General features: G+C 37.5%; 1 protein-coding gene across 1 annotated transcript in view; it reads right to left on the bottom strand.

Annotated features, from left to right (window-relative positions):
* Positions 1–15926, bottom strand: part of LOC100493382 (neural-cadherin) — a 76385-nt gene that overhangs the window by 13484 nt on the left and 46975 nt on the right. The window contains exons 18-22 of the mRNA XM_002934383.5: positions 13617–15210; positions 9842–9932; positions 5096–5280; positions 2178–2407; positions 748–1025 (exon numbers count right to left, since the gene is read on the bottom strand). Coding sequence (XP_002934429.3) covers positions 748–1025; positions 2178–2407; positions 5096–5280; positions 9842–9932; positions 13617–15210 — 2378 coding nt within the window. The remainder of the gene's footprint in view (positions 1–747; positions 1026–2177; positions 2408–5095; positions 5281–9841; positions 9933–13616; positions 15211–15926) is intronic.

The following is a 15926-nucleotide window of genomic DNA, read 5'->3' as shown; positions in this document are numbered from 1 at the left end:
TTTTGATGTACTTCTTGTACAATTCTATACTAAGAATAGTTCACATTCTTGTTTATTGATGATTCTATATGTATAGTATGAGGCATATTAATTATAGTGAGTAAGCCAACATTACTGGTGATGTTGCCCATAGCAACCAATCAGCACTTAGATTTGAACAGTCACTTACAAGTTAGAAAACAAAAGCAAAATATCTGATTGGTTGCTATGGGCAACATCACTGGAAAGAGGTGTCCCTTACAAATACACTACTTAAAGGGGACGTGTCAGCTAGACATAAAAAGCTGTTTAATAAAAGTCCTTATCAAATGAAACCCAGAAACCCAAACAATCATATATTGCATGGCCTGCCTCTGTGCCTAAGACAGGGCAGGCAATTACTTTCACTTTCCATTTTGCGCCTCCTAGATGTGACTGAACTCCTCACATTCCTCTTCCCTCCTCACTGGCTATACCTGAGTAGCCAGTACTTTAACAAAATTTTGTAATGATGATTCAAAGTTTGCCTTTATAACAGTGTTCACAAAATGGCACCTGCCAACATTTAAATAATTTATAAAGTGCACATAGAGTATATTTTGCTCAACCAACACAATATAAAATAATTTGGAATAATTCTTAGGGTTTCAGGTGCCCTTTAACTTAATGCCATCTGTTTATATATTACAATATACTCTAATACAATAAAGTTGCACATTCTGTTTGTTGAGAAAAAGTAAGAATTGTGTGTTATGTAAGTCAGCTCACCTGTAGCCATTATTGGTGTCCCTACAGGTTCCACCATTGAGACAGGGATTCTGAAGCATAGAAGAACAAGACTGATGCACTCTGTCCCTTAACGAACATCTGCAGATGGTGTTAGCATTGTGGGCCACTGACACAAATGAAATTCTCCCTGTATCCACAAGAGATGGGTTCTCTGTGAAGGCACTGTAGCTGGTACACTCCTGAGCATTTCCACAGTCTTGCGGTAAACAGAAATCAACTTCTACATAGGACGCGTTTGACTTCAATATTGACTGGATCTGATGTCAGACAGAGCAAAACAGTTTGTACGTACTGAATATTACGTTTGTGTAATTGGGGTTTTTTATTAAAAGAAGTGCATAGTTTCATGAAAGAGAATCTTTGGCATCCAAATCTAAATTGCATTATGACATTGTTTATGATATATATTCAATGAGTTGAAGAAATCACTGCAGCTCTGATGACACATAAAGCACATATGTTTATGGTGCTAGATTTTTACAATGATACACAAGAATTTGATTTATTTTAAAGGCAGACATTGCTGTCACAACCTTTATACTTCATACTGATAACCTATCCCAAAGTTAAATTAATGCCAAAACAATGGGGACAATTTGCTCAGATGTCTTTCTTCACCCATATTAATATGTTAGGCTAGGCCAGGGGTCCCCAAACTTTTTCATTCGTGAGCCACATTCAAATGTAAGTTGGGGAGCAACACAAGCATACAAAAAGTTTCTGGGGGCACCATATATGGGCTGTGGTTGGTTATTTGGTAGCCTTTATGTGGACTGGCAGCCTACAGGAGACTCTGTTTGGCAGTACACCTGGTTTTTATGCTACCAAACATGCCTCTTAGTCAGGAAAAATAGGCACCTGCTTTTAAGGCCACTGGGAGAAATATCCATGGGGTTGGTGAGCAACATGGTGCTCCTGAGCCACTGGTTAGGGAACACTGGGCTGGGCAGACAGGACTGTTTCAGGCTTGATCCACCCCTTGTCAGGCAATTGTAATGTTAGTCCATTGAGGGCTTTTGGCACTTGCTACGGTTTAGGGTACTTATAAATGTGGCACCTAAATTAACCTGAGTAACATTATCCATAATAGCAGGAGCTCACAAATGTTAAGTATAAAATGTGCAAGTAGGCCCCATTGTTTAGGTATCTGATGGTTGTATTCTGCTTACTGGCTAATGAAAACCCCCATAGTTTGTCTTCCATGTACCTGCAACTTAAAGGCCCAATGAGACAAATATATCTGAAGTTAATGATTTACAAAACTAAGCAGGTTCCTAAAATAAAATATGTGGCCACATTTTCTGAAAATGGTGCTAAAATGCACCAGTGCACTAGCCAATAGTAACTAGCTATTAAGGGGTAATGAAATAAAATGCAAAGTTTGCAACGGTTTCAGAACCGATACCTACTTTTCCCCTGTGAGCTGAGAGCACACTCTGCAAGACGTCTGGTTTGTAAAACGTAGAAGATTCACGGACTGCAAATCTCATGTCTGTTTGATGCCCTTCTGTGTTTTCCAAGCTGAATATTTGAACATTACTAGGATGAGCTGGTACCACTGCTGCTATGGCCATTTGCAACTGTTCATAAGTACTGAATCCATATTCATCTTTGTGTAGAATTTCCTGTGCAGTTATATCTGAGAAGGTGTTTAGGGCAGAAGAACATCATAAGTATACAAAATGAAAGCATACAAGTAAAATTGAAGCAGGCACATGATATAGCTTATATAAGTCAAACTATATATAGGGAATAATGTTCCTCCTACTGTAAAATATAAGCACGTGAGACATTACCAAGGAGTTCTGTGGCCACATAAAGGCACAAGGCCAAATGCTTTTATACAGGTCATGGAACTCCTAGTTCATTCTTATCTGAGTTACATTATTTTTTTATAATACACAAGTTTCAGAATTTATGAAGAAGGGCCAGTTGATAAACCCCAGCCCTCCATTGCTTGAGTATAAATTCCCGCTCCAGCAGGGAGCAGGAATTTCTAATAGCAGAAACAGGCCCTACGGTCCGAGCCCCTCAGTGACTAGCTAATTCTTAGTTGAGTGCACAGTCATTAGTGAACTAAACCAATGGCATTTTCCCTACAATTTTTTCAACATGCCTTTTTTAAAAATATACTACTTACTATATTTTCACATTTCCAGTAAATGAACCTAGTTTTGTATCCAGCCTTAACATATATATATATATATACATATATACATATATATTTATATATATATATATATATATATATAGCAAGACAATGAGCCGCACACGCAGGGACTTTTTTAGAAAACAAAAAATTTCTTTAATGAAAACGATCCAACGTTTCGAGCACCAACTGTGCTCTTCCTCAGGGACAAACCAAAAGACAGTGCAAACCTCACCCCCCATAAATACCCCACCACAACAAAAAGGGTGTTTATGGGGGGTGAGGTTTGCACTGTCTTTTGGTTTGTCCCTGAGGAAGAGCACAGTTGGTGCTCGAAACGTTGGATCGTTTTCATTAAAGAAATTTTTTGTTTTCTAAAAAAGTCCCTGCGTGTGCGGCTCATTGTCTTGCTATATACATGGTTTTTGCAAGCACCTGGGGCATTTGATTACTATTAGGGTGTGCTCTGTTCTTTTCTGTATATATATATATATATATATATCACATTTGCAAGCACTACAGAGAATGAAAGAAAGAATGAAGAAAACAAGTGGCAGCATTTCCTTCACATGAATTAATATGACTTTTTGAATATGGTCTATGCACCAGCCATTAGATTAATTAATGTGACTTATGAGACTATGCTAGTTTTAAGTGTCAAATTGATGTTATGCAGTCTTTGAAATGATAAGAGTTCTTGGAAATGTCTTTATGAGATTACCCAGGATGCACTAGTCCTCATTTTTTTATATAACCCCTATAATTTATCTGTATTTTTGTTGACATGTCATTATGCACTGTTTTGTTAAGAAAAAAAGACAGTTAATAAGATGATTATATTTTCACAAATCACACATGAAGAAACTGAAGCTGTTTTATTTTAGACATTTTGGCCCAGATTCAATACAATGAAAACTAGTTATCTCCTACAGTTTAATATGATTCCAAATTTTCTTATATACATCCATACAGTTTTCATTTGTTGAAGAGAGAGATTTTTCTCATTGAATTCAGCCAATAGGCCAGATTAAGTAATCTGTTTCATTGACCCATATTTAATTCAGCCAGGAAAACAGTATCCCCATTGTGGTTCAGTTTGATGAGGAAAATGTATCCCCTAATTCAATTTCAAACTACCCCATAAGACTCAATGACATTTTCACATGCTAAACCATGTGAAAATGTTCTCACCATATTGAATCTGGATGTTTGCAAAAGGTGACAGGAAAAGAGGAAATAGAGAGACAGAAAAAAAAGATGGATAGATTTGACAATAATTATAAATGTGCCACTAAAAAGCCTAAAGTCCCAAACTGGAAAGGTTTGCATTCTGGGAAACACTTTCAGTATAATGGCCAGAAGTTAAAATCAACATGACTGCAGTTAAGTGTGATATGGACATGGGCCATATTATAATTAACTGTGGTGAAGTTGATTTCAAGTTGATTTTAACCATTTAACTATTATATCCCGGTTTTCCATATAATTATAAAAGGGTGATTCTCCATTCCTTTTTTAACTTTGTAACCCTTAACTGAACTAGACCTATAATCCTTTTTGTATTGCTTCTTAGTCAACAAAAACAGATTACCGGCTTGCATGAAATGACATTGTCCACAAGCAAGAGCGTGACTTGTCAGGCAAAATGCTGGACCAGATTCAATTTAATGAGAAAAATACTGTGTAATTTAATGAACAGGTTTTCCTATAGACCTAATAGCGGAATGAATCATGGCATCAATCTGGCCCAATCATGATACAGATTTTTTCTTATCGAACCAAATCTGACCCTTTCTTTGTGCTGTATTTCCCTTTCAAAGATCATGAGTCAGTGAACTAAAATTAGCTGAGTATTCCGACCACTACCTCATAAGTGTATGGTTTATATCACATTGTCAGCTATATGTGGCCATAAACATGTTTTATGTCCCAGGGCACATAATTGCTTTGAATTGCTTTAAGTACAACACAAGAAAAATGCTAGAGAAATCACTTACTGGGCCATTTTCAATTAATTGATGATAAACACATCCCCTGCTTCAATTCCTAATTCCCATACAGGCCAAGGTTAAATTCATCAAAAAAAAACTTAAATTCCAGATTTTCCTACACACTTCAATATTCAATGAAAGTATGGGCTACTAATTCTCCTAATGAAATGACGTTAGAATGACTTACTTGTTAGTCTCAGAGACACAGAATTGAGGATGGCTTCTTTTGTAATGTCTTTCACATGAATCCGCACGGTAGACATGACCTCTGGCCAGACTCCATCTGAAACTTTAATTTTTATGTCATATGTTCCTTGGTGAGCTTTTTCCAGCATCACAAGTGATCCATTATTTTGGTTTAGCCGAAATTGCCTTTACATTGAAAATAGAAACAATAAATAAGCACATTTGGAACTTACAGACTTACTCAGAGCCACTAGCTTAATGGGATTTTATTTTAGCAGTGGCAGATTGAAATCTGTATAAAAGAACTTATATAGTATTAATGAGCCCTTTAGGAAAATATGTAAAGAATAAGTAAACCCTTTTTTCTCACTAAATCTCTAAAATGCATCCAGCTTTATTTCATTTCTCTATTACAGCCAGTTCAACTACAACTCTTCCTTGTTTAGGATAAAGCTCTGCCCTTTTTGCTTTCTGAGCACTCCTTCTCTCTCCAGCTAGGATGACCTCAAAGAGGTGCCTACTGCGCATGCCTGACTGATTATAATTGCAGCAGAGGCAGTGAGCATGCTCTTTGAGGTCTTCCTAGTCAGAGAGAGAAGAAGTGCTCAGAAAGCAAAAGGGGCGGAGCTTCATGCTAGACAAGGAAGTCCGTATAAGAGATGCATTTCAGCTAATGGAGAAACAAAATAAATCGGCATGGAGGGGAAAAGGTATGTTATTCTGGGGGCTGTTTAGAGTAATTATAGGGGATTTTAAAATAAAAGGCTTACTTATGTTTTAACCCCCTGGCTCATACACACATATACACACATACAGGTATGCGATCTGTTATCCAGAATGCTTGAGACCTGGGGTTTTCTGGATAAGGGATCTTTCCGTAATTCGGATCTCCATAACTTAAGTCTGCTTAAAATCATTCAAATATTAAATAAACCCAATAGGCTTGTTTTGCCTCCAATAAGGAAATCATTATTAAAAATTAGAATTATTTGCTTATAATGGAGTCTATGGGAGATGGCCTTTTCGTAATTTGGAACTTTCTGGATAACAGGTTTCCGGATAAGGGATCCCATACTGTACATAGGTTTCTAACATAAACAGTGCTGTTCTGCAGGTTTGTCCCTGAGGAAGAGTGCTGTTTGTACTCAAAATACAATAAAACTTTTTCCTGTATATTAAGTCCCAGGGTGTGCGGTATTTTGTCATCCTCTCTCTCTTTATATATATACACACACAGATACATACAAAGGAGGACTATAAAGATAATAAGGTCTATCGTTGGCGCCATGGAGGGAGACCCATGTGAGGGAACCACTCGGGTATGCGTCCAGCAGTGCTGAATCAGAGGAGGAAGCGGTTATGGAGGCACAAGCAGCTCCATTTTTTTTTAGAAGGAGAGCAGCCTGGGAGCACAGGCAGAGAGCCAGGAACAGACGTGGAGGCCAGAAGCAGTGCAGGCAGTGATAAAGTGATTCCTCTCGAGGCAACTTCCACGATTTCAGGGAAATCGCGCCGCCGCGTATGCCATCTGGGAAGTATTTCGGGGAGATTAGTCGCCCGCGAACAGCGAGATTTGTCGCGGGCGACTAATCTCCCCGTGTGCCAGAGCCCTTAGGGCCAGAAGTGACTTTGACCCAGTTACCTCTAACACTTCTTTATGTACTTTCTCCCGGATTATTGATTCAACGGTGTCCAATATCCCCAGACAGACATAACACGCTCAGGGGATTACAGGAGAATAGAAACATCATTATAAAACCTGCGGATAAAGGCAGGGCAGTGGTGGTTATGGTTTATGAATATTACAGGACTGAGTTGTTGGGTCAATTGGCAGATACTGGATGTTATCAAAAGTTAATGTATGATCCCACTTCTAAATTTCAGTCACAACTTGGAAAGCTGCTGGATGAAGCCTGCCTGCATGGCTGGATTACAGAAGAACTGAGGGATGCACTTTATGTAGAACACCCGGTAAGACCAGTAATTTACACATTGCCCAAAATACAAAAACATTTACTAAATCCTCCAGGCAGACCGATTATATCGGCCAGGGGTTCTTTACCTGAAAAAATAGCTAAATATGTGGACATAATCTTGCAACCATTGGTAAGACAATTGGGTTCTTACTTACAAGATACAACTGACTTTTTGCGTGTAATTAACAGCATTAATGTTGGGGATGGGAATTTTCTTTTTGTCACTATGGACGTTCACAGTTTATATACATGAATCCCACATGATGCAGGAATACATGCAGTCAGAGACCTTTTGAATATTAACCCTGTATATGCTGGTCCTCCGGTGGAGTTTATTTTGACCCTTTGGGAATTTATTCTGTACAACAATTATTTTAAATTTGAGGATAACTATTTCCTCCAACTAACCAGAATGGCTATGGGGTCTAATGTAGCGCCTACATATGCCAATATCTTTATGTATTGGTATGAAACTCAAAATTTTTATGTCATCCACGGTTTCTCAAAAATGGAGGTTATTTTAGGCCCTACATAGACGATTTGTTTTTCCTTTGGTATGGGACAGATGAGGATCTTTTGACATTTGTTAATGATCTGAATGGTGTACCTTCTAGCATAAGATTTACAGTACACAGGGATAAGCACAGTATAGACTTTTTGGATGTAACTGTATACAAAGGTCCAAATAACAATCAGTTACATACAAAAATCTTCCAGAAACCTACAGATAGAAATTCATTATTACACTACACTAGCAGTCGCCCACGGCACCTTTTGGATTCGCTGCCAAAATCACAAATGTTATGGGTGGTTAGGATAACAAGTAAGCCGGAAGAGAGGCAAGAGGCATTGGAAGCTATGGCAATAAGGTTCCTTGAGAGAGGGTATCTGACGGAACTGATCACAAGTATTACAACATGGGCTAAATCCCTAGACCGGAAGGCAATTTTGAGGGATAAACTGGAACAGGAGGGTGATGTTGAAAATGATGTTGTGTACTACATGACCACTTATGATGCGCACACCCCATTTATTAAAAAATCCATATTGCAGCATTGGCCCATTGTGAAAACTGATGCTGAATTGACAGTGATCAATCGAAAACGGTCTGGTTTGGATATAAAAGGAACAAGAATTTAAAGGAACTATTATCCTCTGCGGATCCGGTAAGCAAATATACCACACAAACAAATATGGGCAAGATGGGTGTGTTCAGATGTGGTAACTGTTAGACACCATTAGACACAGGCTCACATGCACCACACGTAATGTGGTATATGTTATCAAGTGTCCATGTGGGATGATCTATTGTGGCAAGACTTGTAGACAGTTAAAAGAAAGGATTAATATGCATCGTGTTACTATCAGGGCTGCTCTGGACCCTAAACCTGCAAAGAAGGAGGGTAAACAAGATATATCCAAACAACCTGTGGCACAACACTGGCTGCATGCTAAGCATCCAGCTTCATCGTTTAAATGCATGCCAATTGATTGTATTTCAGGTGTGCAAAGGGGTGGCAACATCGATCGTATTTTACTCCAAAGAGAAGCATTCTGGACATATGAACTGGATTGTGTGGCCCCAAGGGGCTTAAATAGTTCCTTATCGCTGAACTGTTTTCTGTGAGTTCTTCTGTCCAATTTCACATTGGGATTGTGGTGTTATTGTTGCTACAATTTATTATATGATATAGGTAAATGGGATCCTCAAGTTGGTATATATTGCTGTGGAATCGATATGTGGATGTGCATGTGAATGTAATAATAGATAGATCTTAAATTAGATTGGGGGTCCCCACTAGTATAGTAGATAGTATTTTGTTTGAATTGATTGGCGCAGCGTACATACAATGTTATGTTGTTTTTAATCTTATATTGATGTAAGTTTAACTGTATTTATTCACCTTTTTGGGTAAACACTATGCAATCATGACACTGTAATGTGTATATTTTTAACATGATGTATTGTACATGGATCTTTAATGATTGCTTTGCCAAATCACTTCACTGAACCTTAATGATTATTTTAAAGGGGTATTAATTTAAATGGCACTAGATGTGCACTGATGTCACTTCCTATTTGCTGGTTCACTATGGATAAATAGAACATGGGGTTGGTCAGCATGATTGCCTTGAAAAAGGTCCCGATGGGAAACGTAACGTTGGCTGTTCATGCGTTTTTAATACACAATTGATCTTTTTGGAATATAACTCAGGGGTCTTTTTTTGGATATTTAAATCATTTACCTTGAACCCGAGGTAAGAGCTGAAGCAGAGTGCCACCCTGGGTTTGCTATATATATATATCAGTAATAACCTTCACTGGGCCTACCTCTATTGGTGTGCCCCTGAGTCTAGAACATTTATAGAAATTAATGTGTAGTGTAGCTTATTTAACATATCACCAGTATCATTCAGGGTCCAGTTTTATTTGAGGCTAGATGCACAAAAAGTCACTGAATAGTGCATGAGTTTCTTATTGGTGATTTAGAATATTGCTACCACTAGCCATCCCTGTCATGTATTTTTTCTCTTTCTCCTGCATATTTTTTATATTTATTTTTTATTTATATTTGAGGGTAAATAATATCACTTTTAACAGACTGTACTGCTGGGTTCAGGAACTTCTACACTGGCCAAAAGATGGCATTAGAGATAATGACAAGCACGCCATGAATCTAAATAATAAGCCCTTAAGCAAAAACATGTCTTTAGTCTGCATTCATAAATTTTACACAAGCATTTACAAGGATTCTAAGTGTTTTTCTTACACAGGCATTTTTGAGACAGACGTGTATGTTTTATTGTCCCAATCATCTTCATCTGGTGCAAAGACTTTGCCAAGCTCCACTGCTGACCATCCTGATGAAAAATAAACACAACAACAAGAGGTAACTTTGTTGTGAAGAAACTTTTAACCATGTGACATAGAGTCTGTAGCTAACGCACAACAACAAGCAAGTTAGCAAACTTTACTTCATTGAGATCCTTAATTTTATCTTGCGTTTTCATTGCCCATAGTTTTGTGGGTTGCACTATAACAAAATGATGATTTTATACATAGAAGTCACTGATACTCTTCAGCAAGTTGGGGGGGTCAAAAAAAATCTGATAGGGTCACATCATTACTAGGCCCAGATTTGTGGCAAGGCTACAAAGAGGGGTGGCATGCCGCTCAAGCCGCACTGAAATTTTGCTCACATATGGGGACCAGACACGCAGAAAACTTCAGCGCGTCCTCTCCCCACTGCTCCGTATATGAGTTTAAATGGACGCACATGCGTGGGTGTGGCAGGGAGGGGGGGACTGGGGGCGGCCTTGGGGCACCTTGAAACAAATCCGACCCTGATCATTACCTCAAGTCTAATTAATTTTGAGAATTGGATAAGTAATGTACTTCCACCCTGCAGTATGTATCGGGAATGTCACTTAAACCCTGTAATGTTTATGTGTAGTACATGTGATCTGACTCTACATAATTATATAATAAACCTGCACTCAAATGGATTTTTACAGTGCTGTAATACTTCCTCACACTGTAAAAATGATATTATAAAAATAACTTGCTTGGCAACAATAACCTGCTGAGATGTGGAGCCTGACATTGGGACTGTTTTCATTTTGAACATTTGTGTTTTATCAGCCATACTCCCTAGGATGTCGTACCATGACCCATCCTGACTTCTTGTAATAAAAAAAAAATATAGCCTTGCAAAAAAAATATAGCCTTGGAAAAATGTATGTGATTTAGAAAAAATAAAGAACAAATGTATGTAGTATGGCTATATGTACAACGCTAATTTAAAAAGAGGTTGGAATTCTGGGTTTTAAATTACAGGAACTCATCCATGGATATATATTACATACAGAAGAATGAGACCTACGAAGGCAAAGAATCTCAAGCCCTGTCTTCTTTTCATGTTTCTAATTGATCTCTGATCCAACACTCTGATAGGGAGCAAACAAAATGTAAAAGTGGTGATAGATACAGTATACCTAATTGCCTCTTCTTCCTCACTACTTAGCTCAGTTAAGTAAGGCATGAAAATATTACTGACAGCAAAAAATTTCATCTGATATTCATTCCTATTAAAGCTCACTTCACGTGTTTGTTACTGTAGGCAGCGAATGCCGTGAGCAATGAATTCCTCTAAACTCATTCTAAATATTTATACTGATTTAACGCACATTAGCTCACAGATTTTACATATGATTAGCCTACTTAAAAAATGAAAATGAATAAAATTTGCAATTTAAGCATACTTGTCCTTGGAAACTAGATTTATTCTGCCTTTCTGAGCCTTGAGTTATGAATATTTATGAAGATTTGTCTATATGACTTCACATCAGTCCATATATAGACATTCTGAAAAACTGTATTTACTTTTGTGTGTAATAGATAGATGATAGACAGACCGATAGATAGATAGATAGATAGATAGATAGATAGATAGATAGATAGATAGATAGATGATAGACAGATAGATAGATAGATTGATAGATAGATAGATAGATAGATAGATAGATGATAGACAGATAGATAGATGATAGATAGATAGATAGATAGATAGATGATAGACAGATAGATAGATAGATAGATAGATAGATAGATAGATGATAGACAGATAGATTGATAGCTAGATAGATAGATAGATAGATATGTAATTCCTTCCATATTCTGTGAATAAATATGTTAACAAAAACACACCAGAGTAAGGTGTGGTCAAAAGAATTTCCTTGGCGGCCCTAGAATAAAAGCTGCAATAGATGTATGCATAACTAAAACAGTGTGATTACTATATATTTTATACAGGCATGTACACATATATCTAAACTTTTCAAGTGAGTTCAAAAAAATGGAAAGAGCAAACATTCCTGTGTAGTATCAGATCTATTATTTAAAGAAGCTCAGTCTGAGAGTTTTTGTTGCCAGTAATACTAGTTTAGATAATTTGCCAGCTGGCCTTACATGTTTTTGCAATTCTGCCAGCTGTAACGTAGATACATTGTGATGTGTTATGCTATTGCAAGTCACTTAAAAGCTTGTGCACTGTGTGCTTTGAACATAAAAGTAAAATATATATAAAAGTTGTTTAAAGGGGAGCTGAAATGTAACTAAAAAAGTAAGGCAGAAATGTTGTACATTATGTTTTGGGTTTCTGTACCAGCCCAAGGCAACCACAGCCCTTTAGCAGGGAAGCTCTGTGCCTCCAATGATGCCCCAGTAGCTCCCCATCTTCTTTTCTGCTGATTCACTGCACATACTCTCTGCTGCTGTCAGATACTGAGCTTAGGGACCGAATCACAATATACTGTATAGAATATAAATGTCTCAATATATGGCTGATTAGTAATTAATTCATATTTACTTTAAATGGCAGTTCTAAAACCAGTGCAATTAGAATCAGAATTTAGTAATCAGCCCTATAGCATCAGCTTATATAACAGACAAACCTCATTTTCCACTTGATAATTTGCAACTACCCCTAAGCTTAGCTTCTCAACAGCTGCTCTGGGCACTCTCAGCATGTGAGTACCATTGGCATGCCTAACAGAATTCAAGATGGGGAGTTCCTATGAGTACTTGGAAGGCCTGCACCGTTTCTGTTATGGGGATGCTGAACCGTAAGGCATTTCTAGTGTATTCATTTTTAGGGTTGAGTTCTCCTTAAAGGTGGCCATACATGGGCCAATAAAAGCTGCCAAATTGGTCCTTACAGACAAGGACAGGATCAGCATGTTGATGTGGTCCCCATCAAACAGGTCTGTACGCCTCTCTGTATGATCCAACTGCTGGGCCCTGGGCCAAAGATCAGATAAGTCCACTTTGGCCCAGAGTCTTTGTAGCCAAATCAGGCCAAGACCCACTCGTTTTGTGAAGACATGAAAATGTCATGTCTTATATATGATTAGGGAAACACAGCAATGTTAAATTAAGATATATTTAGTTATTATTATAGCTTTAGTGGCCCCTTAACTGTTACACAGTCTATATATAGGACCCACATATTGGGTGTTTGTTTTGGATCCATATGTTATTCATTTAAATATGACATTGCACAAGCATGACAAAAAGGGAAGAAATATCTATTATAGTGCATTGATCATGGGCAAATATTGGCACTTTTTTAATAATGCACCAGTTTTGCAAGGAAATTGTTATGGCATTCACATATGTATTTCTTTTGTTTGTAGTGGAACAACACAAAACAGCTACAAAAACCCTAATTTAAGGTGACCCTTATAATTATAATCAGGCACGGTTTTAAAATCTGTCAGGAACGCCAAAATCTGCCACCCATTTTGAAGCATTTAGTAGTTGGTGTTCTTTGCTCCCTGCTACACCTACTGTAAAGGCACATGACCAGAAGAGGTAAAATTCAGTGCTCTGAACTGAAAGCTGCTCTGCATTCATGTCTCAAAATCTCACTTTCTAGTCATGTTCAAGTGAAAAGGATGTATAAATATGAGAATAATATCATAGGGTTGTAGACAGACAGACAGACAGTATTGGCTAGGTAGCCCCTGTTCCATGTTTTACCTTACCTCCATAGGAATTAATGTACACATCTTTGTGACCTCCTCTATGAGGGTTATCATTTTCATCTCCAATAGTTATTAGAAGCATGTTTGTAGCACTCATTGGTGGGTTTCCACTATCTGTAATAATTATAGGCAGATAAAATTCTTTGTCTTTTTCTCTGTCAAAGGCCCTTAGAGCATGAACAGTGGCTGTGTTGTTCCCATTATCATTTAAAAGGAAGTCAGTAGAATTAGTATATTCACTTGGTAATGAAAATCTGAAGGGTGGCCCATTCTCTAAGGTATCATAGTCAGAAGCATACAGCAGATCTGAACTTTCATTCATATGAACAATCTGAGGCCACGCTGTGTTTTCCCAAATAACAGGAGTATATAATCCATCAAATACTGGTCCATTATCATTAACATCTAGCAAGCTGAAGGAAACAGTAGCACTTCCAGTTTGTGATGGAAATCCTTCATCTGAGGCCAGAATAACTAGATGATACTGGGAGTCTACTTCCCGATCTAGGGCTTTTTTTACTTTTACAAAACCAGCTGGATCAACAAAAAATTCTCCAAGAACATCTGAACTGGGCCAGATACTGTATCTAATCTGTCCGTTTATTCCAGAGTCTGCATCAGAGGCTATTACCTGAGTAAGAACAGTGCCTATAGTAACGTTCTCCAATACAGGAGACAGTTGAACAAATGGGGCCAGAAAGACAGGAGCATTATCATTACAGTCCTGCAGTTCTATGAAGCAAAATGATAAGCTAGAGAAGTCAGGGTCTTCAACTTTTATTGTAAGATTAAACCAACGCTCCTGAGGGTTCTCATAATCCAACTTCTTTTTTAACTTTATTTCTGCTTGATTTGTCATTCTGTCACTTTCAATAGTGAATTTTTGATCTGGGTCTCCATCAATGATGCTGAAAGTTAAAAGAGCATTCTCGCCAATGTCTTCATCGCTTGCAGACACCTCAAGAACCTTTGTGTTTATGTCATTTGTCTCTAAGATCACACTGTTCCATGAGTCTTGTGTAAATCTTGGAACATGATCATTGATGTCTAGAACTGAAATTGTTGCTGTGCCTGTTGTTGCCAAACCTCCACCATCTATTACTTTGACAAGAAGAACATATTTATCATTCTTTTCTCTGTCCAGGTTTCCGAGTGTGTAAATTGTGCCAGTATTAGCATTTATACTAAACAAATTCATTGTATTGTTAAGCATGGAGTAAGTTAAAATTGCATTTATTTCTTCATTTTTATCATCTGCGTCTACTGCAGTCATCTCCAAAACGGTTGTGTTTGGTGGCGCATTCTCATACACATTGGCATTGCAGCTGCTAAGAGCACAAGTGAACTGAGGGGCATTGTCATTTATATCCACTACATATATGATCACATCAGCAAAACCAGTGAGTCCCTCCCCTTCTTCATCAGTGGCCAACACAACAAATCTCCAGAGCCCATGTTCTTCACGGTCAAGAGCCTTTTGGACAAAGACATTGCCTCTTTCCTCATCAATAGTAAATATATTATTAGCACCTTTTCCATGCAGAGAATACTTCAAGCTCCCATGAGCACCATTATCTGGATCGGAGGCTGAAACCTGTTATAAAATAAAAATGGAATATATTAGCAATTTTTGTAATGAGTATTACATATACGTATTTGTATATTTGACAATATTAAGTATTGTCTTTTTATTTGCGAAATTACCAAACTGGTACTTCTTAATGAAAATATTCAATACAAAATGAAATCAAAATCAATGTAAATGAGGAAAGAAAAACTGTGATAACACAATAAACATAATAAAATGCAGTTCCCAATATACTTAATTATTTATGCTTATTCTGATAATTGCATTCAAACAATGTAGGTACTCTTAAAAGTATATTGGAAAGTGTAACTGAATATTCAGAAAAGCATTCCACTGCATTTCACTGTTTATTACATGAAGACTATGAAAAAAACTGTAACTGAATATTTTTTACTTCCCAAATTAAATCTCGCCCGTAAGTTTTTACATGGTAAACTTAAAATAACATTTTCTCAAGGAAATGAATCTGACCCATGGTGCTAAAACACAAGTAACAACACAAATCAATTGTATATACCCAAAGCCTTCTAGATGACGTATGAATTTCTGACATTCTACTGTATATCATACTGGGAGATGAGATAGTTAGATAAAACTATTCTATTAGTGGCCATGATACCGGGGGGTAATATTAGGTGCACCCAAGCACTTTTGTAAAGGTGGCCATACACGAGCAGATCCGCTCGCTTGGCGGATCTTCCCCCGATATCCCCACCTACGGG

This window comes from Xenopus tropicalis, chromosome 4 (assembly GCF_000004195.4).
Source record: "Xenopus tropicalis strain Nigerian chromosome 4, UCB_Xtro_10.0, whole genome shotgun sequence".
In the NCBI taxonomy this organism is placed as follows: domain Eukaryota; kingdom Metazoa; phylum Chordata; class Amphibia; order Anura; family Pipidae; genus Xenopus; species Xenopus tropicalis.
The sequence above is the reverse complement of the archived record's forward strand: the minus strand, read 5'-3'. Positions and strand labels throughout refer to the sequence as shown.